Source organism: Rhinolophus sinicus, chromosome 14 (genome assembly GCF_057876585.1).
Source record: "Rhinolophus sinicus isolate RSI-liver-muscle chromosome 14, RSI-T2T, whole genome shotgun sequence".
Lineage (NCBI taxonomy): Eukaryota > Metazoa > Chordata > Mammalia > Chiroptera > Rhinolophidae > Rhinolophus > Rhinolophus sinicus.
This window is the reverse complement of record NC_142514.1, coordinates 186276757-186298063: the sequence shown is the minus strand read 5'-3', so window position 1 is coordinate 186298063 and position 21307 is coordinate 186276757. Positions and strand designations below refer to the sequence as shown.

At 57.5% G+C, this 21307-nt stretch overlaps 1 protein-coding gene across 21 annotated transcripts in view; it reads left to right on the top strand.

Annotated features, from left to right (window-relative positions):
- SHANK2 (SH3 and multiple ankyrin repeat domains 2) overlaps positions 1-21307 on the top strand; it is a 459770-nt gene that overhangs the window by 212771 nt on the left and 225692 nt on the right. For all 21 annotated transcript variants that reach the window (XM_088789779.1, XM_074336881.2, XM_074336891.2 and 18 more), the window contains 2 exons: positions 496-665; positions 5124-5237. In XM_088789779.1, the coding sequence (XP_088645905.1) occupies positions 496-665; positions 5124-5237 (284 nt within the window). The remainder of the gene's footprint in view (positions 1-495; positions 666-5123; positions 5238-21307) is intronic.

The window sequence follows — 21307 nt, the reverse complement described above, 5'->3', positions numbered from 1 at the left end:
CAGGATGTGTCCCTCTGTGTCTGATTCGTTTCACTCAGCACAGTGTCCTCCAGGTCCATCCACGTTGCAGCAGGTGTCAGGATGTCCTCCTTTTAAGGCTGAGTGACACTCCAGTGTGGAGGGACCGCGTTTTGTGTACCCTTCATCGTCTGTGGATATCTGGGCGGTTCCCGCTTGGCGGCTTTGACTAAAGCCGCTGTGAACACAGGCAGACGTGCCTGTTGGAGCCCCTGCTCTGACTTCTTTGGGAATGTACGTGGGGTTACATTCCCCACGAATCGCGAAAAGATGCGATTAGACTCTTTTCATCTCAGATGCTGCCCCTGGGCCCTTACATGTCTTCAGCCCCGTCTAGAAGCGGGAGCCCCGATATGCCTGCCGTTGGCACACCTTTGCTGTGACTAGACTGGCCGCAGGTATGGCGTGTGGCCTGCTGTGTCTCCGGTGGTGACATTCTCTCTCTCTCTCTCTCTCTCTCTGCCCCGTCCCTCACAGGCCAACCTTCCCGCCTGGTGCCAACAAGGACACACTCTCCGCCTTTGAGTACCCGGGGCCCAAGCGGAAGCTGTACAGCGCGGTGCCCGGGAGGCTGTTCGTCGTCGTCAAGCCATACCAACCCCAGGTCGATGGCGAGATCCCCCTTCACCGTGGCGACAGGGTGAAAGGTCAGTCTCCACGGGTGTCCTCTGCTTCTGGGACAAGGTCAGGCTGGGGCCTCTGTGGAGATACGGAGCCCCGGGAGGCAGACAGGGCACAGAGGGATGCTTGCCAGCCATTCTCACAGGACACGGCTTCAGTGTCCCTGTCGTGTGTCAGGGATGACAACACGTGCATCTGGAATGAGATGCCATGTGGAGGGCACAGGGTGGGGCGGACGAGGGCATCCATGGCTCCTTTCCACATGGAAACCCCCAGGGCCTTCCGGCTCTCCCGGGAAGAAGAGGTGCTGGGACCAGTCCTAGCACAGACCGGATTTGGTAGCGTCTTGTTGGGAGTCGGGAGGGGGCCCCGGTGGACGGTGCAGCTTGAGCCAGCGCCCAGGGGTCTGCAGTGTCCAAGGCGAGCTGTCGCCGTGTTGGCAGGAGGGGGCCCCTCGGGGGAAGAGCAGGAAACGAGGCTGAAAGGCGTGAGGGCCACCAGGAATGCCAGGCCTCGGAGTGCGGCTGTGGTGCCAGCGTCGTGGGGACCAGCGATGGTCTGAGCAGGGAGACCAGGATGGCAGGCGCTTTGGGGAGATGGATGCAGAGGGGGCATGTGCGGGGCGGGGGCAGTCAGCAGTGGCTGCAGCCGAGCCCCGTGGTGTGAGGCCACGGGAGGGACGTGGAGAAGGCAGGAGTGGGCTGCAGGCCACGTGGGGCAGCGAACTCACCAGGGAGAAAAGAAAGGGCGCAGCACAGGTGCCAGCCAGGAGGGCAGGCTTTCGGGAGGTGCCTGGCATGCAGTAGAGGGCATGCCCCCTGGCGGTGGGTAGGCCAGGTTCACGTCCTGCCTTCCCCACCTAGTCGCTGTTTGGCCTTGGACTGGTAACTGACTCAGGTGCCCCCCTGTAGCTGGCACTAACCCGGCCGACCTCACCTGGATTGTCCGAGTTCCTAGAGGCACGTGGAGCCCAGGTTCTGTCCAGGTCCCTTCTGCTCGCCCAGCCGCACGTAGCTGCCAGGGGCATCCAGTCCCAGGGGCTCTGTGCCGGTTCTCCCCGTCTTTGCCTTCACCTTAGGTCGTTTCTATTAAACTGGTTTCACGTTCACTCACTCTTTCCTCTGAAACGTCCCGTTACTGTTAAGTCCATCTTATGAATCTTCTTACAGAAGTTACATGTTTAAACCCTAGCATTTCCACGTGTATATTTTTTATTTTTCTTTTTATTTGCCAAGACTCCCCATTACTCTGTTGAGATTTTCTACACATCGACAGCACGGACTGTTTTTATGACATCGTGGGCTGGTATATGGTCCCTTTAAAATCCCTGTCTGTTATCCCACCCTCGGGGTTGCCTTGGGGTTGGCTCACCTGGTTTTCTTTTCTCCTGAGACCGGGCTCCTTCCTGTTAGGTCTCCATGTGTCCGCTGGTTTTCTGTTGCGTTCTGGACATCATGAGAGTTAGGTTGTGGAGATTTTGGCTTCTGTTCGTTTTTGGTCTTTCGCTTTGGCCGGTTTCCTGGGTGACAGCTCTGGGTGAGCTCAGATCTCCAAAGACGTGAGCTGAGTGGCCTTGTATCTATTCTGCGCATGTGTTGTCCTGGGGTCAGTCGGAGATGTGGGGAGGCTGCGTTTTTCCATCCTCTCCAGCGCTTTCCCTCGGGTGGATGCCCCCAGTCTCTCCAGACTGCACAGTTTCCTGACTCACCTGTGTAGCTCTCCAGGCCGCTGAGAACCAGGTCTTTCCCCTGGGTCCCTCCACCACCAGCCCTGCCGTGGGGACTCTACTTCGTCAGGCTATGGGGAGAAGGGGCTCTTGTACGGCGGCCCTCCCCGTCCCCCACCAGCATGCCCCCCACCAGGCCTGTCTTCTCTCCACGTTGTAGTACCTTCAGGTCGCGGCCCTCCTGCCCTTCAGGCTAAATTTACAGCTGCCTTCTGTGGTGTGGTCCAGCGGGGACTATGACCGTCACACCCAGAAACGGGAGTCCCCGAATTGTCCCTGCATAGTTTAATGCGGTATTTTTGTAAATGTTAAAATACAAGTGTTCAGATTATAAATGTATAATAGAAATTCACCTGACCTGCCACTTTGAATCTTAATACTAGACGTGTCGTGAGGTCAGCGCTTTGGCCCTGCGTGTGCAGTAGTTCCCATTGACCCCACAACAGTCATCGTCCTGACCAGGACACGGGGTGCCCGACCGGCAGCCATCAGAATGTGCCCTGACAGTGTGGGCAGACAGCCCCGGAGGGCAGGCCCACCTGTGTGAGCCAGCGTCCACGGCTTCAGGACTCACACGTGGCTACTTACGGACTGAAGAGCCTGTGATGCAGACCCCCTTAAATTAGGGTGTTCCCGATGGCACCCAAGTCCCTCCACCCCCCACACGTGCTCTCTTCTCTGCCTCTCACCTCTGTACAGAGGGCCACCAGCTTCCATTCGCTCCACCAGAAACCCAGGACCATCCCGGGCCCTTTCTCCGTCCCTCGGCACTGAGCCTGTTGTGTCCCCTCCTCCTAGTACCACTGATACCACCCCAGTGTGCAGGGTCCCCGAGCTGGTGGCTATAAATACATCTCCTCTGCTTCCTTGTCTTTTCCTCTCCCCTCCCTCCAGCCAGCCTGCCATCCTTCCTCTTGGTCTCATAATAACAGTCACACCCCAGAAGTGGACGCTTGATGCGCATGAAATGCGGAACTGGAATGTGTTCTGATGGGGGCTCGGGAGGAAGCGAGTGAGCTGTGATGGAGCCCCGTGCCGGGCTCGTGTGCTCTGTGAGCTAAAGCGTGTTGTCCCGCTCTGGCAAATGAGGAAACTGAGGCACGGAGCTTGAGCAGCTTTCCCGAGTGTCACATCAGTGAGATGTGGCAGAGTGCTTCCTGAGCGTTCCGTCCTCCCCAGACCCCCTGCAACAAGCAGAATGGCCTGCTCACAGCCTCAAGGAAAGCACGTGTGGTCCCTGCACTGGCCGCTGGCTCGTGCCGCGCCCGGCCAGGCGCCTGCCTCCCTTTGCCGTCCAGGGTTGGGCCTCCTGATGACCATCTCAGCTCTGGATTCTGCTGGGACCGCGGCCTGCGTCCCGGTCAGCTGGGGAGCGTGCCGTGGAAGGGGCCGGTGTTGGTTTCTGGGGGAGATGCTTCAAGCGGTCAGATCGTACCGGTCAGCTGGGGGGGGTTGCTTGTCTGTTTCATTTAGGTCATTGTTGCAAATTATTAGGCAAAGACCTACGAAGCCAATCTGTTCTGTTCTGTCGACCTTCAAAAGTCACGGGTCCAGTTGCTGTTTATCTGGCCTCTGAGATTAAAATGCGGCCGGAAGAAAGCACTCAGGCTGCCCTGATCCCCGGGACTGCAGTCTGGTGCCTTTGCGTCCAGATCATTTAAAGAAGATTAAGGGGGTCAGAGGTTGTCTTGATTTCCCTGTTACACAGCCACATTCTGGGGGAGCCAGGCTGTTGGGAGCACCCCAGCCCAGCACCAAAGGCCTACGATCTAAAGACCCCCACACACATCTCGCCGCTGTGAGCTTGGCCCTTACGATGGTGCCTTGGGAAGCACGTGGGTCCTGCGGGGGCCCCCACCCTGTGTCTTCAGGCTGGCATTGCTCAGCCATGTTCAGCAATGGTCAAGTTTAAAGACATGCTCACCTCGTGGCGGCTGTTCACTGAGGCCCTTTTGTGCACCCAGCTCTAAGCCCAGGGAGGGAGAACCCGTCGTGCAGACTGAGCTGTGTCTTCCGTCCGGCTTGTCTGCGTTTTCACTGTGGGCAAGCCCAGCGCCCCTTCTCTCTAAGGGGACTGTGCCCCCAGCACTGGCATATTCGTTATTAAGCCAGCACGCCCCAGAGCCAGACCCTCCACCCCGTGCCAGCGTTGTCCAAATGCGTCTATGAATCCTGTCCTTTTCACTCGAGTCCAGAGAGTGCCATGTCATCAATAGACAGCCTGTCACTGCTTTTCTGTCTCCTGCTGTGAATTCTCTTTCCTCAAACAGGATCAAAAGATCCTGGGGAGCCGGACACTGGGGCCCCCTTCCCAGCTTGGGTGGGGGCAGACACAACCTCACCATTCTTTCTCTCCCGTGAAATGGCCTGCCCACCCCCACCCCCACCGAGTTACCCCTGAAATAATTGGTGGTGGGGACTTCCAGTGAGCACGCTTCTGTCTCAATTAGACCGAGAAAGGGGACAAAGTAGCCACGTGACATATAGTGTAAGATGCAAAGATGCCAGTGTGTCCGGTGCTTGCATTCTGTCCCCAAGGGCGAACAGCACAGGCGACGTGGGTACTGCAGTGCTCCGCCCGAGGCACTGGCCGTCCGAGGGACACTGCCAGGTCCCCTGGTTCATAGCCGAAGGGCGCGTGGTCAGCTGGCACACGTGGCCCACAGCATGGTGGCCCCTCTCCCGCGCTGGCCTCTCCCCCCGCCGCCCTCCGAGCCTGGCCCCTGCCTGCTAACGCCACCTTTCTCTTTGTCTCCAGTTCTGAGCATCGGCGAAGGGGGCTTCTGGGAAGGCAGCGCCCGTGGTCACATCGGATGGTTCCCGGCCGAGTGCGTGGAGGAAGTCCAGTGCAAGCCCAAGGACAGCCAGCCAGGTAAGCGGGTGCCGCCCTGCGACCCCACCGTGCTTCCTGGACCTCTTGGGGCCAGGGCAGTGTTGTCGGTTCCCCCGAGTGTGGAGCGAGAACCAGCTGATGCGTTGTTCCAGGGACAGGCTGTTTCAGAACAAGGTCTTCTCTAGCAGGTCGATTCAGTTCCTCTGGGCTTTGTCCAAACCACAAATCAGTGCAAGACAGTGTGGAAGCTGTTAGTTAGAAGGCTGCTCGGTACACAGTCCAGAAAACGTGGATCGTACGGTCAATCCATGGGGAGAAAAAAGGCTCTTTGGTTAAGTGCGGAAGCTCCCGTACGTCTCTCCTGTACTGTGTCATAGCAGGCGGCTTTGCCTTCACAGAAGGTCCCTCCCAGGCCCTCTGTGACAACTATGCAGTTCCATGTGCCGGTGAAGCTGCTCCCAAAAGGTCAGGGTTCGTGAGGGAAAACCACCCTGTGGCTCTCAGACGTCCCCAGCAGAGCTCTTGCTGACAGCTGCTTTCAAGTTCGTTGCCAGAAGATTGGGTTGACTAATATGTTACGAGGCGACCACTTATCTAAAATGAAGTGAGAGAAAGGGATGAGATGGGGAGAAGCACCAAGCGTCTCAGGAGAAGGGCCTGGTCCACGTGTGTGGGACGCAGCGCGAGTGGCCGTGTTTGCTTTGGGGCCGATGGCTTTGCTGCGTTTCCTTGTGCAGGCCAGAGGCCCCTGGCTGGCTCCCCGCACACGGTACAGAACGGCTCTGAGTAGCTTTCTTCACCCGGAAGTGCCGTGGTGTAACGTGAAGCCTGGAGGTGACGCAGGTGCAGGGCCAGGGAGGAGTGTAGCTGTAGGTTTGTTGTTTCTGTGCACAAGACACAGAGGTGTACCCCGGGGTACAGTGACTCACCGCTTTGCAGGCCTCGGCCCAGAGAAGGGGCCGCTAGGTGCTGTGTGTGACAGTGTCACTATGTGCAGAGGATGGCATCCTGCCGGAAGGTGCCAGTCAGTTGTGTGCGTGCCCCTCCCCCTGGTCCTAGCCCCCAGGCTCCCGAGCCAGGGACAGCGTCTCACCTTCCTGTGTGCTGCACGGCTCCTGATGCAGGAGAGAGCGTGCCCGTGGGTCCCTGTTTGTGTGCAGAGGGCCGTGCGGTTGCCCCGGAGGGCCGGCTTTGGTCTGACTGCAAAACATGCCCACTGTGTGTGTTTGCTGGGGCGACGTGGGCTGCTGTAACAAAGAGGCTCCGTGCAGCCCTTTTCCTTCCCGCCCGCTAACTGCAGGATGGCTGCTGCAGGTCACGTGTGCTCCAGTGTGACTGAGGGGCCGGGCTGCGCCATGTTCAAGGGCCGTGGCAGCCGCTGCCTCCAGCCGGCAGACACGTGATGAACAGGTGCAGAGGCCCCGCCCCTAAGAGGCTCTGGCCCAGGAGGGACACAACACACCCCTCAGTCCCCTTGTCCAGGGCCAGTCATGTGACCGGGATGCCATTGGTTCCAGGGCATGTGGTCCCCAGCCAGGAGCCATCCCTCAGTGACTGACCAACCAGGGTTCTCCAGAGAAACAGACCAGAAGGACGTAGATATGGACACAGATACAGATGTATGTGTACGTGAACAATTTCTTTTTAAGGAATTGGCTCACTCGCCTAACACCCGCAGGGCAGGCTGGGAACCCGGGTGGGGGCTGATTCTTGAGGCAGAATTTCTCCCTCAGGTTTGCTCTTAAGCCTTTCAGCTGATTGGAGGAGGCCCATCCACTTTCTGGGGGAGACTGGCCTGTTCCTAAAGTCAGCCGACTGCAGGTGTTAGCCGTGTTGACAGCGTACGTCCATGGCAGCACCCAGACTTGTGGTTGACTCCGTAACTGGCTGCCACGGCCTGGTCAGGTTGACACACAAAACTGACCATCACCGTGACAGGCCCACACTGTGGGTGGAGGAGAGACAGCTGCAGCCTGTGCCCTGTGGTGACCTTGGGCGACCTCCACCATCATCCAAGGCCTTGGTTTTCTCATCTGTAAGTCCCGGCTGCCGGATTAGACAATGGTTTGGCCCTTCATCCTTCGAATTCTACACATGAACTGAAATAAGGGACGCCCCCAGTGACGGATCTCAAACGAGAAACTAAGTTAAATGGTTCTAAAATCATTACTGGGACCCTGCTGCTGAGTCAGTATGAAAAACAAACATGTGGGTGCAGTTATCCGTGAGTGACACAGCTGATGTGTAAACAGAAATGGTGACACCAGAGCTCCCTGTCCATTCCTAAGGAAATGACAAGGCCAGGTCGCTCCCAGACTCACTGGATCCTAGTTCTGAAGCCGAGGCGCTGACGGGTGAACTTCGGACGAGGGGGGAGAGTCTGTGACAGACAAGCACCGCCCACCCTGTGCCAGCCTCCAGGGACTGGTCACCTGGCCGGACTCTGGTCACCTGGAGGCTGCTGACGTGTGCTTGGTGGCCTAGTGACGGGGCAGTTCAGGCCTCAGGTGCAGACGCCGCGTTCTTGCGTCCCCCCTCTCCCCTAGGAGGGGACCCGAATGAGCTGCCCAGTGTGATTTTGGGGTGCTGTGTCATGTGCACGCCCAGCCTGTCAGCGGTCAGGATGCTCAAGCAGCCACCGTGACCCCCAGGGGAGTGTCTTTGTGGGGCTCTCGGCAGAATGGGCTTCTAGGATTCTGGGGCAGGTCTGTGACCCGGTAAAGGCCACGCATGCAGGCCGTGCCCTCCCTTGGTTGACTGTTCTCCTAGGGATTGGGATACATCTAGATTTAGGAATTGGTCCCTGCGGCTCTCTAGAAGCTTCTAGAAGCTGTCCTTCAGAACAAGTCTAGATCAGGAAATCAGAGCATTGATGGGGAAGCAGATGTGGTGTGTAACACGTGCTCTCTGCTTCCCATGGAGCCCCAAGGACAGAGAGAACAGACTCTCACCCAAGGCTTGTAGCCCTCCTTTGTGGGGGTGCTGTCAGGACCCCCTTAATCAATAAGGAAATACGGCGTGCTCTGTACATGTCCGCGCTGGGCCTTGACCCTGGATTTCCCAGCTGTCTCTTCACAGGGACTGTTCCAGTCCCAACCCCTGCTGGGACTCTGGATGCTAGCGGCTCTCCAGTGTACTGGAGTGGTGACGCCTGGCCAGAACCCCCTCTGCCAGCTCAGCGTTTCCACTTCCCTTGGGAGACGTCCCCCAGGACCTGGGCCCCGTACGCCGAGGGCCGGCAAGTGCTGGGTTCCTCGTGTCTGCTCAAAGCCCGCGAGGGCAGTGCCAGCGGGGAGTGGCTGGCTGCTCCCAGGAATTGGGTGTGCGAGCCTTGCCCGACTCGAGGCTGTGCTGGGTGTTTGTGACAATTGACAAGTGCCTACTGGTTGCCCTCCTTGGACACTTCAGGTCTGTGCCCACTGATAAGAAGGGAAAACAGAGCTGGGAGCGCCTCACCCACAGTGGCCCTGGGCGGGGACCACCTCGTCCAGCACTCGTCCATTTCCAGGATGGACCCGTCTCGCTCGCTGGACCGGCCACAGGTATCGGTGAGCACCTGCTGCTGCCAGCCACACCTGCCACCAGGCCATGTGACGTTTTTCTGGCCTTTCCAGAGCTCGCAGTCGGTACCCTGACCTTGTAGTCACATCCCTTCACCTCTAAACTGGTTTGGTTTCTACAGATAAGACACGTGACCTCACGGTGGACGTGGGAGGTGGGAGCGTGGTGATGCTCCCCGTTTTACAGATGGGGGTTCAGAGGAGCTAAGGGACTTGCTCAGACAAGCACATTGGACAGGTGGCTGGACATAGACACAGTGAGCTGAAGTCTGTTCCCTTCACCTACCAGCCTGGAGAGTCTCCAGGGACCAGCCACCCTCTAAGATGTTGATTTGGTGGCTGTGTTGTCGGGGAATGAGGCTGGTGGTCGTGGTGGTCGTATGGCGGTAGTCATGGTGGTGACGATAATGGTGATGTAGCTGATGGCAGTGAAGGTGAAGGTGATGGTGATGGCGGCAGTGGTGATGGCGGTGGTGATGGCGGTGGTGATGGTGGTGGTGATGGCGGTGGCGACACAGTTGGTGGTGGTGGCGGCAGAGGTTTTAAGGAGGTGGCAAAGGAATGACGATCCTCAGATCTGCCCCTCTAGCCTGATGAGCTCTGCGGCTCGGCCCACGGGCGGGCAGGATGCCCTCACTCATCCCAGCCCAGCAGCCTCCTGCTCCGTTCTGGAAAACTCCTGCTGCCCCTTCCAGTTCCTGAAATTTCCCTTCCTTCTTCACATCTTCCTCTCGGTGTAGAGGCATCGATACTAGGTGCCCTTGAGAAAAATCATTTTACCATGTGTGTCTCAGTTTTCTCATCTGTAAACTGGGTTTACAGCAGCTCCTGAGTTACAGGCGTTCCTTGGGAGGAACGCAGAGGCACAAAGCTCCGTACATGTCGGGCGTTTCTTGTCATCGGCACCAGCGGGGCCTGTGCCCTGACAGTGGTGCCAGGGGCACTCGTAGGTGCATGTGGACCGTGGACAATGTGACAAATCTTCCTTGTACCTGCTTGCCCCTCCCCCCACCTGCGCCCCAGGTGGAGCAGTGCCCAGGCCTCGTACTTTCATGCTCATGTGACCAGGACCCGAGCCACCCACCTGGGCCCCCGAACGCCCTCCAGAGATCTCCTTTTCCCCACCAGCAGGCCACAGGCCCACCCCCAGGTTCACCCCTAAACTATTAGCAGCCACCTTCATGCCTCCTCGGGTTTGGAGGTCGGGTGGGTGTGGACGCAGGCAGGAGCAGCCCACACCCCAGCCCTCCCAGGGGCTGACCTGGCACTGAAGCCGCCTCCTGTGGTAGCAGCCAGCCAGGCCGGGCACACAGGTCTCTCGTGCCCTCCCCGCCGCTCCCTCACACCCGCAGCCTGTGTCCTCCCTGGAAGCTCAGGTGCCCCCAGAGAGCGTTGGGGCTGGGCAGAGGTGAGCTGCAGGCCGGAGGCAGGGTTCCGGGGACACCTGTGGACCGGCCGTTGCCGCTCTCGACAGGCCCCTGGCACGTCTCCTTGCCCTCCTGCCTTCAGAGCTTTGTCTCGGGCGCTGCCAGTGGAGGACCACCTGTGGCTTCCTCCAGCCACTGAGGGCGGGCAGGACAGTGGCCCCCGATTGGACAACAGCCCTCAGAGGAGAGGCCCGTGGGCCCGCACCCTGGGGCTGAAGGATGCCTCAGGAAGGGCTTTGCTGTCACCTCCACACCTTTTGTCACCAGACACACACCAGGTGTCACCGAAAGGTAGAGGGCAAAGCATCCTTATTTTCCCACGCAGGAGACACAGCGTGTCCAGGGCAGGGAGTGCTGTGCAGCCCACTTCACACAGGAGACTGACCTCGTAGCTGGTCAGCAAAGGCAGAACAGAAGTGGGGGCTCCTGCAGCTTCTTCCAGGCCCCCACCCTCTGTGCCAAGTGGGCCCTGGGGGATGGGGGCCCAGATTCACACGAAGCCCCCACCGCACCCAGCCTGTCCCCCCAACATCCCCGCCCTGCGGCCCTCCCAGACCTGAGCCCCACTGCACGTGGGTTAAACTAATCTCAGGCATACACAGGGCCTGAGGGGGGGCATCCGGGAGGGACTTCACGTGGCCAGGCTCAGCCTTCAGTGACCCGTGAATGTCCCTCCTCTTTTACTGCGTCCTCTGCTGAGCCTTCAGAGTGGACAGGGCGACTCAGTTTGGTGCTTGTATGATTTTTGTATTTTTAATTTATTGAAAAAGTGAAATATAACAGAAAAGCTCGCAAACTGTAAACTTGTCACTTCGTGAAGGGTTGTAAAACAACCCCCACTCCGTGTCACCAGCACCCGGAGGTGCCCACGTGCCCGGTCTCCCCATTGCTGCCCCCACCCTTCTTGTGTGCCATTCACGCGTATGTTTTAGTACGTCTGCTTCCTTGTTCTGCGTCCCCAAACAGTGCAGTCTGATTTTGCCCGTTTCTAGCCGTATGTACGTGGAATCAAGTTGTGTGTGTGTCAGGCCGTGTCCAGTTCTCTCCTGACAGCTGACCCTGCTGTCTGGCTGTGTGAGGGGCTCTGGGTCACCTGTTTCACTGTTAGGTCCGTCACGGTGGTTTTGTTCGCCTGTCCTGCCGTGGACTGTCCCTTAGGTCGTCTCCAACCTGGGGCTGGCGGGCAGCGTTCTGCGTCCATGTGCGTCTCCTGGAGCAGACATGTGTGCAGTGCTGTGTACGCAGCCCAGGAGTGACTCGTTGTCAGGGCCAGGCCTGCCCTCTGTTCTTCTAGATACTTCAGTCTCGTCCTAAGTGAATGTCTTAGTTTGCCCGAGCTGCTGTGACCAGTCCCACAGACTGGGCAGCTTAAACAGTAGTTCTCCCAGTTCTGGAGGCTGTCAGTCCACGTCGGGGTCAGGTTCTTGGTGAGGACTCTTCCTGGCTGCAGATGGCACTTTCTTCCTGTGTCCTCACGTGCTGGAGAGACAATTCTGTTGTCACCTCCACTTCTTTCTTATAAGCACTAATCCCATTACAAGCCCCCCGCCCCCGCAAGACCTCATCTCAGCCTAATACCTCCCAAAGGCCCCACCTCCAGAGACCTTCCCGTTGGGGGGTAGGGCTTCACCATATGCATTTTGGGGACAGACATTCAGTCCCTAACCATGGTCTCCACACGTACCAACCATCGCTCGCTGCAGGCAGACTCTTCCCGCTGTTGGCCTTGTGTGCGTGCTGTGACAATGTTGCTGGATTTCAATTTGCGTGTCCCTTGGGACTTCTGAGTCTGGAAATATTTACTGCATGTTTATTGGCCATTTATTTTTCTGTCAAGTGCCAGTTCAGGTCTTTGGCCTGTTTGGCTTTAGGGCTGTTTGTTTCTTATTGATTTGTGGTCACTCATTATACATTCTACAAGCAAGTCATTTGTCAGGGATAAACATTTACAAACGTCTGTTCCCAGACCATGGCTGGTCTTTCCCCTGGGAGGCTGGGGACCCTTCCACACAGCGCTCGTGGCTGCCAATCCTCTTCTTCACGTGGAAAAGGCAGGTGTGGGCGCGGGCCTCTGCAGACCCCAGTGCCAGTTTGACTCTCGTTCGTTGTCTCCCACTTTTTTCATGTAACTGCTTGTGTCTAAGGCCGGGACGTTGGCTTCCCGTTCAGCGTGATGAATGAACGAGCTGCTTATGGAAATAAATGAACAGCGGCATTGAAAACCCTGCCCCTCTGCTTTGGGGGGCTGGCCGCTTTTCCAGACAGTCCCTTCCCCCATTGCCCTAGGTGAACCCAGTTTCACAGGCCAGGTCATTCGAAGGCTCTCAGGAGGACTGGGTGGGGGAATTTCAGACCCGCGTGCGGGGGCTGTGGGTGCCGTGGGGCTCTGCGTGCTCCTTCCACGCGCGGGGCCCATCCTGGAACGTGACCCTAATTCCAGGCCAGGCCCTGAGATGGATGCATCCCATTGGTTTCCTCTAATTGCCAAACCAACACCACAAGCTATAGGTGTCATGGTTCCTGGTTTGCACATAAGGAAGCAGAGGCCCAGAGAAATGAAGCAACGCGTTCCGGGCCTCACAACCTGTGAGCTGTAGGCACGGGGTGTGCGTCTGGGTCACCCGACCCAGGGACCCGCTGGGTTCTAGAGCCCACGCATGCGTCACCAGCGTAGATGCCACCCAGAGAGGTGAGAACCGGGGCTGACGGTTACCTTAGTTCAGACTCTCACCCACTTTAGTAACCTGTGGATTACGCTAAAGAGAGACAACTCCCACGTTTATAAAAAGAAAACTTGGTTGTGAAAACTGAAGTTCCGTCTGTGAAAATGTCCACCATGGGGACAAAACACCTTTTCTTGCACAATAAGCGTGGGGTCATTAACTTAGGGTGTCACCTAAAGGAAAGCATAGCATGAAAGGGTCCCTGTAAGATGTCCCTGAGAAAAGTGGGGTTTCTAAGACCCCGTTTGAGAAATGCTGATTTAGGGTTCAGGCCTCTGTTTTTTGGAGGAGGAAGTCTGGCTCATGGTCGGTGAGGACCAAACAGCCCGCTGGTGGCAAAGCTGGGGTGGAAACGTGACCTAGACCCCTGACCCAGGACTTCTCCCTGCCCCATCCCAGCTCAGGGGCTGCTCTGCTCATTGTCTCTCTTTTAATTGGAGGTGACAAAGCCCCAGGGCTCCTGATAGCACTCCCCTCCCCCAAAAGTGAATTTATTAGCTTATATCATTGAAAAGCCTGGACTTCTGGCTTCAGGCATAGCTGGATCCAGGTGCTCACACGGTGTCCCCAGGGAGCTTTCTGTCCACCTCTGGACACCGACTCCTCTGTGCTGGCTTTGTTCTCTGGCCAGCTCACCCCTCAGGTTGTCCTGACAGCCCAGGCTTGTGTCCTCCAGGACCAGCACAGACAGGTTCTCTCCCGCCTGCTCAGCAGACACCCAGGATTGGATCTGTCTGTGTGGACTTGAGTCATGTCCCAGCTGCTGCGGCTCAGAATGGGTGTGCTTAAGTGTCACTGGCCAGACAGCCTCTGGGAGGGCACCCTGTGTGTCCCCTGGGTGCGGGGGCTGAGGGGTGGGGAGGGGTCTGCCAAGGACAGTCGGGATGCCACAGCCGGCAGAGGGAGGGGCAGCAGGGCCTCTGCGAGCTGCAGCGGTGGACATCCTTTCAGCAGGGAGGCCTGAGTGTCTGGGCTCTTTGCACAGAAGAGAAGTCACTGCTGTGACCTGCTTTCACCCAGCTCGGAGCACTCCCCTGGGAGGCAAAGAAGGGGTGTGAGCTGTCACCCACATCCCTGGGCGGCTCTGCTTGGTGCCATCAGGGCAGCAGTTCGCGGAGTCCTGCTGTTAAACAGAAGTCCATTAGTCGCAGTGGGGCGAACCCTCCGCGAACCCTCTGCGAGACATCACGATGGGCATGGTCGGTTCCAAAATAGCGTGGTTTGTTATCTTTAGAACATTGAAGAATACCGGCCAATGACTCTTAGCACAGTTGCAATCTAAAATGTGAGTAAGCAACAAAAGAGCCAGCCTCCAGAGGAGTTCCTGTCTGCTCCCCAACGGAACATAAAATCAGCGCGAGGACGCATTGTCCTGGCCGCTAATGATTATGTTTTTGTTAAACAACCGTGGCAGAATCATACAGCCGCTGCCCTCCCCCTTCCTTTACGCCATTTTATTAAAATACACTCGGAGCCTTACTGCCTGGGTGTGTGTGCTCCCCGAGCAGCTGCTCCCCGGTTTAAATACCAGTCTCCACGCTCGGGCTCGCCCCCAGAATAGAGTTCTGCCGGGTCTGGTAACTCGGGAGGGTTCGGTTCTTGGATGGCTGTGAGTGTCTTCCCTGCCCCTTCCCTCCCAGCAGCGGTGACGGCCACCACAGGTTACCATGGCAACCTGGTGACGCTGGTACCAACCCTGCCCTCCTTCCCCACCACCCCTCCTGCCAATAAAGGACGTGGTGTCGGCAGCTCCGCCCCGGAAAGTCACCTTGCACAGCGGTCACTGTGGGCTGCGGGTCCTGCAGGGAGGGGAGTGGGTGTGGCCCCGACTGTCCCAGCGGGTGGGGACATTCTTCCTCCTACATTGGGCGGATGGCAGTGGGCAGGAGAGTGTGTTATGTTAGTCTGCCAGGGCTGCGATAATGAAACATGACAGCCTGGGGGGCTTAAACAACAGACATTGATTTCTCACAGTTGTGGAGGTCGGAGGTTCCGATCAAGGTGTCAGCAGGGGTAGGTCCTCGCAGGCCTCGCTCCCTGGCGTGCGGGCGGCCACCTTCTCCCCGTGGCCTCGCTCCCTGGCGTGCGGGCGGCCACCTTCTCCCCGTGGCCTCGCTCCCTGGCGTGCGGGCGGCCACCTTCTCCCCGTGGCCTCGCTTCCTGGCGTGCGGGCGGCCACCTTCTCCCTGAGACCTCACACGTCTTCCGCTGTGCACGTCTCTGGTATCCCGTCTCTTCTTATAAGGATGCCCCACCCTTATGACCTCACTTAACCCTAACTACCTCCCTACAGGCCCCATCTCCAAATACAGCCATATTGGGGGGTAGGGCTTCAATAAATTAATCTGGGGAGACACGTAACCGTGGTGAAAAGGGATGGCCGTGAACTGAGGCCTGTTCCACGTGGCACTTTCTGTAGACACGGTCCCTTCATCCCCTACACAGTCCCATCCCCAGTGGGGCCATTTTGTTGTCCGAGTCGAGGGCTGTGACTGCCCTCTCTGACCTGTGACTGTTACCTGACCGGGCTGCATGCTGACCCATCAGCATTCGGGACCCTCTGGGTCAGCTTTGGGGCCCATCTTCTGTCCCAGAGATAAGGCTTGGAGCTCAAGTCCACAGAGCAGACAAACATCAAAGTCCATAACTCTGATTTAAAGCCGTGGGCCTGGAGCCAGAGCTTCACCGATTCCTTGCTGTGTGACCTCGGGCAAGTTTCTCAGCTTCTCTGAGCCAGCTGCCCTGTCGTCTGTGGAATGGCAATGGTGGCAGTGTTTACTGCAGCCTTGCTGTGAGGGTGGGGTGAATGCATCATGGAATACTGGAGCAGGCTGGGTCTTGGATGTGCTCACTGGACATTGGCTGTCAGATGGTTCTCCTATGTGCCACATCTGCAGGTGCCCACAGGACACGTGGGGACCTAAGTAAGGCCAGCCCATTGAAAGCGACAGGGCTCTCCCTCCACCTGACAAAACCAGAAAGTCTGGGTGAGAACTGGGAATCTGTATGTTTAAGCGACCCTGGGTGGTGTGTTTGATGAGCTAGGATCTGGAAAACTGAGGTGGAGAAGATATAATTGTGCAAATGGTATGAGCCAAGGGGATTGAAGGCAAGGACATGTATGTTAGTTTGTAAATACGTGTTTGTGAGGTGAATTGATTAACATGTGTCACCCTCCATGAAGCCAAAGAACCAGGAAGATACAACTGGCTCACATAGGTGTTCCCCACACCTAGCTTGGTGCCTGGACTGGAGCAGGTGCCAAGAAGTTGCTTCCTGGATGTACGGGTGCATGGATGGATGGGTGATGGATAGATGAATGCACAGGTGGATTGGGGGATGAGTGGATGGGTAAATGGATGTGTGGATGAAGGTATGAGTGGGTGGGTGAGTAGATGAGTGGGTGGGTGGGTGGATGGACGGATGGACAGGTGGACGACAGAGGGCCTTACGTGCTGGTGGTTGCAGACATCCAGTCTACCTGTCACGTACAGCTCATCCCAGCTGCAGTTGTATAGCCCCCTCCCACTTTAAGCCTCTCCAACACTCCTTGATGACATTTCTTGAAATCTGTAGAGTTTGTGAACAGCAGGGATGGCGGTGGGCTATTATGAGACCTGTGAAAAGTCCGCCATCGTTGGCATCCCAGGCCAGGGTGTCTTTGGGGCTTCAGCCACTGGAGGTTGTGCAGGGAGCAGTTCCTTTCAGCCCACCCGCTGCACAGGGTTCTCAGTGGCCGCTTGCCTGCCCTCCTTATCCAGGGAGCAGACCTCACCCCTGCCTCTGCGCAGCTAGAGGAACAGCGGCCGGGGCTGGCGCTTCCTACCTGGGAAGTCGGCTCACCCGCCCTCCTTGCCCATGAGGGACCTGGGCTCACGGGGGCCCAGACGACAGATGTGGTTCTGTCCTGTAAGAGGTGGGACACAGGAGCTGTGCCCAGTACATGCAGGTGGCCACTGACCTCCCATCTGTGACACTGGTGAGGACAGACCTGAGGCCTCTTTCTTGGCACCTGAGTCCCCAGTTTGGGGACAGTTAGCCAGGGCCAGGAGCCCCGCTCTAGGTGCGGCCTAGACAGGAGCCAAGGGCTGCTCCGCCCCCCCCCGCCCCCCCCCCCGAGCGCGCCGTGGCTCATTTTGGAAAATGAAAGCCGTCATATGGTGCTCTGCTACTGAGTGAGGATGTTGTTTTTGGCTTCTCTGAAATAGACGATAGGAAACAGATCCGGGGATAATGAATAAACATTGGCTTATGGGCCCCGTGCTGGAAAGGATGCAGTTGCACATGGCAGGTTAAACCAAGGCCTGTGTGAGGAGGTGTGTACGGCCAGGCTCCTGCTCCAGTAGCCGTGTAGCCAAGGACAGCCTCGGGGAGGGCACCCTGTGTGTCCCCTGGACAGCCAGTCAGGGAGGTGGGCCTGGGGGCACTGGGGTGAGGGGTCTGGCACAGGCAGCCAAGGAGGCAGGGCTGCAAGTGGGGGCGTGGGCACCACCCACAGATTCAGATCGAGAGTCAGCACTCACGTTCCGCGAATGCAGACCCAGAAGCCTGACTACGGTTAATCAGGTTAGGTCAGCGGCAAGGTCAGGTGTTGGTGCGAACCCTCTCCTGTCCCATTTCACTTCTCTGCCATCTGAGGGACCTCAGACAGGCACCCACCTTTCTATCATCTTAAATTGAGGTAGACTTCCCGTACCCTACGGTTGACCTTTTTAAAGTGTATGATTCAGTGGTTTTTACTGCATTCACAAGGCTGTGCGAACATCACCACTATCTAATTCCAGAACATTCCCGTCAACCCAAAAAGAAACCCTGTGCCCATTAGCAGTCAGGCCCATTCCTCCAGCCCCAGGAAAATACTACTCCACCTTCTGTCCCTGTGGATTTTCCTGTGCTGGACCCTCCATATAAATGGACTCTACACTGTGTGGTCTTCTTTGCTTATTTTAGCACAGTGTCCTCAAGCTCCATCCATGGTGTAGCCTGTATCAGAATTTCGTTTCTTTTTAAGGCGGAACAATGTCCCATTTGTGTGGATGGACCTCATTTTCTGTATCCTTTCATCAGCTGACGGACATTTGGATTTTTGCACGCTGTGGCTTCTGTGAATGGTAGTGCTATGAACATTTGTGTCAAAGTGTTTGTTCCAACACTTGCTTCCTGTTTGGGGCGAGGGGGGTGTATACCTAGGAGTGCAATTGCTGGGTCATAGGGTAACTCTGTTTAACTTCCCGAGGAACCAGACTGATTCCCACGCAGCCGTACCGGTTGGCGCTCCCATGGGCAGTGCCGAGGGTCCCCATGGCTCCACACCCTCGCCGACACTGCCTTTCTGGTTTTTGGTTATTGCCACCCTGCTGGTGTGAGGTGGTGTCTCACTGTGGTTTCGATTTGCATTTCCCTAGTGACTAACGGTGTTGAGCGCCTTTTCATGTGCATACTGGCCACTTGTGTATCTTTGGAGAGGCACGCGCTTTTTAAACGAATGTTATTATACATGTGGTGTCTGGTCCTGTAGTGAATTTGGCAAATGCAGAGAGGAGAAAATAAAAATCACCCCTCGTCCTAACCCGCTCTGATAACCTCCACCAAAATGTGGGTCCTTCTTTGAGCATAAATGTCTATTAACAAAATTGAATGCATCCTTTTAAATTGTAGATCTCCTTCCCCCCCCAAGTGACAAAGGACGTCATGTTGTGGATTGAAGACAGTGTTCCTGAACACTGTTTCCAATGGCTCTGCAAGATGTCAGCCGCATGACGGTGATGTGACATTGACATGACATTAGTAGGCTGTTTTCCCTCTTCTGCTTGTAGCCAGCGCAATAGTCCCCGTGTTTTGCTATTGCAGGTGGCACGACAGTGGACAGCCTTATGATAAAACCTCCATGTTGGCCTCCTTGGGACACTGTCCTTCCATCTGCTGGCCTTGGCATAGCATGAGGCCACCCCGTTTCTGTCCTCAGCCCTAGAAATGCACTGACGTCCTGGTGGGAGTCTGGCTGCCTCTCCCTGTCTCTTAGGGGTTCTAGAGGGTCCCTCTCAGGGTCCAGCTCTCTGTCCTCCCTAAAGATAGGACCTGCCCACAGCCCTTGGGGCAGGGGACTTGGGGACATGGAATAAACTTGTGTCACATTAACGGGCTGGCTTTGCGAGCCTGTGACATGCACAGCTGCAAGGGCCCTGAGCGTCTGCCCTGCTCTGCACTCACGGCCCCAAGACTCCTCACCATTTTTGAACAAGGGGCCCCAGGGGTCCCCGCAACATCCATGGTGGGTTCTGCCAGTGCGCTGGAGCTCACATTCGGAGACCTCACCCCACCCGGAGCGCTGCCAGCTTTAAACAAAAGCAGGCTGTTTAGGAAACCCCAGGGCTTCCCGCTCCTGATGGCACAGATGGGGTGGACGCGGGAGTCCTTCCTGCAGCTCGGCTGGGAGCTGGGACTTGCTCCAGGAAGTCAGCATTCACGCACCGTCCATACCCCAGGACAAGGCTCTAAGCTGTCGGTGGCCACGCTGGCCGCAGTGGGCCAGGCTAACCAGCATCGCAGGCCACCTGCTGGGACTGGCACAGAGGTGGCGCCCCCTCCTGGTGGAGGTTGCAGAAACACCTCTGGTGCCCCCGTGGTGGGAGCTCCTTCCTCCAGGTTGTTTAAAGGCTTGTTTTGAGAAATAAGTGCCAAATTCAGCCAAATAGTTTGTGGTCCACCTCGGCGCAGCTGTCCCCGCCACAAACGTGCTCCTAGCCACCCCTGCGTATTTAGCCAGGATGCAAATGTGCCCTTCGCCTGAATCCAGGAAGTTCTAATACTGTAGAGCACATGTGTATAGACAAGCGGCTGCCGGGCCCCTCTGTGGCCTGCGTTTCCCAGGCTGGGCACCCTCCCTCACCGGCGCCCAGGGAGCCACCTGCCCTCGCCTCCTTAGCGCTGGCCACTCGGGATGTGGCCACAGTGCTCTGGCCCTCCCTGTCTCTGAGCGGTGCCTGGGGGCTGGCCCCTCCCTCCCCACTTTCCCTTCGGGGACCCGTGGAGGGCCCTGCGATGGGCTGGGTGTGAGAAGGCACTGAGCTCAGAGCGGGGAGAAGGCTGCGGACGTCTTCCCGAGGAGATGGAGGCCCACGTCCCGGGTGGTTCTGACGACCTGACACTGGTCACTCCCGTCAGCTCGGCGCTACTGCTCGTGTGCGAATGGGTCCAGCTTCTCACAGTGCCCCGTTTTCTGCAGGATGAATCGGGCCAGCATCCCGTCTCACAGGGCTGGGCTGGTGGCTCCGTCTCCTGGAAGGAGACCCGAGGAGAGGAGGGGTGGCCCGGCTCAGAGTCCCTCGTCCGCGTATGGACTGGGGACTAGGACCTTTGTCCCCTAGGCGGGAGCTTTATCGGACACAGACGCCTGGTGGAGGAGGGTCATCCGCCCCCTCGGTGTGCTGGCCCATCAGGGAGTGCCCGGGCCAAGCTGGCCAGCTGCCACCACGCTGCCATGTGTCATACAGAGGCCACCCTCTCCCAGCTGGTCCCCCTGTGTGGCCCGGATCAGGGTGGGCAATGAGGGAAGACCACCACTCTGGCTTTAAGCCTCCAGCCTCCTGCGTCTGCCGGGCCCCAGGGTGCTGGTGCCTCTCCCGCGGGCACAGAGCATGTGGGCATGACAGACCTCGCTGAGGAGGGAATGAAAACTGCACACACACGTGCCCGTGCACTCACATGTTCACACACTCGCACACATACACACGCACATATGCACACGTGTGTGTGCACTCATGTTCACACACACACATATACACACATGCACACATGTACACGTGCCCGTGCACGCACGTTCATACACTCGCATGCACACACAGACCCTTTCACAGAGACACACAGGCACTTAGTCACACACACGCGTGTGTACACTCAGCTTTTTGTGCCCTTTCAGAGGCTCAAGGAGCCCCCTCCGCGAGCCCCAGGCTTGCAGCGGTGCCCACTGAGCCCTGGCTCAGGTACACGTGCGGTTCCAGCGCTGCTTCAGGGCCGTGCTGTCCTTGAGCCTGGCACAGATACGAAACCCCGGTGATGAACTGACCTAGTTCTCATTCCTGAAGCTCCCGGCTTTTCTCGTGGATGGTCCTAGAAGGAGTCTCATTGCCAAGGTGACTGTATCATTTATCATCCAAATGGGGACACTTCTGAGAGTAAAGGCGGGCGGGGCTGCCGAGTGTATCGGGGCTGCCCTACTTACCACCAGGAGCCGCCAGGAGCTGCCAGGAGCTGGGGCCTGGGGGTCCCGCTGCCTGGAGTTAGAATGTGCCCTCTCTATTAAAGGAGCCAGGCACCATGGCTGACGTTCACCCGCTCACTGATTCATTCACTCACTCATTCCTTCACCCTCTCACACACTCACTCATTCACCACGCCTC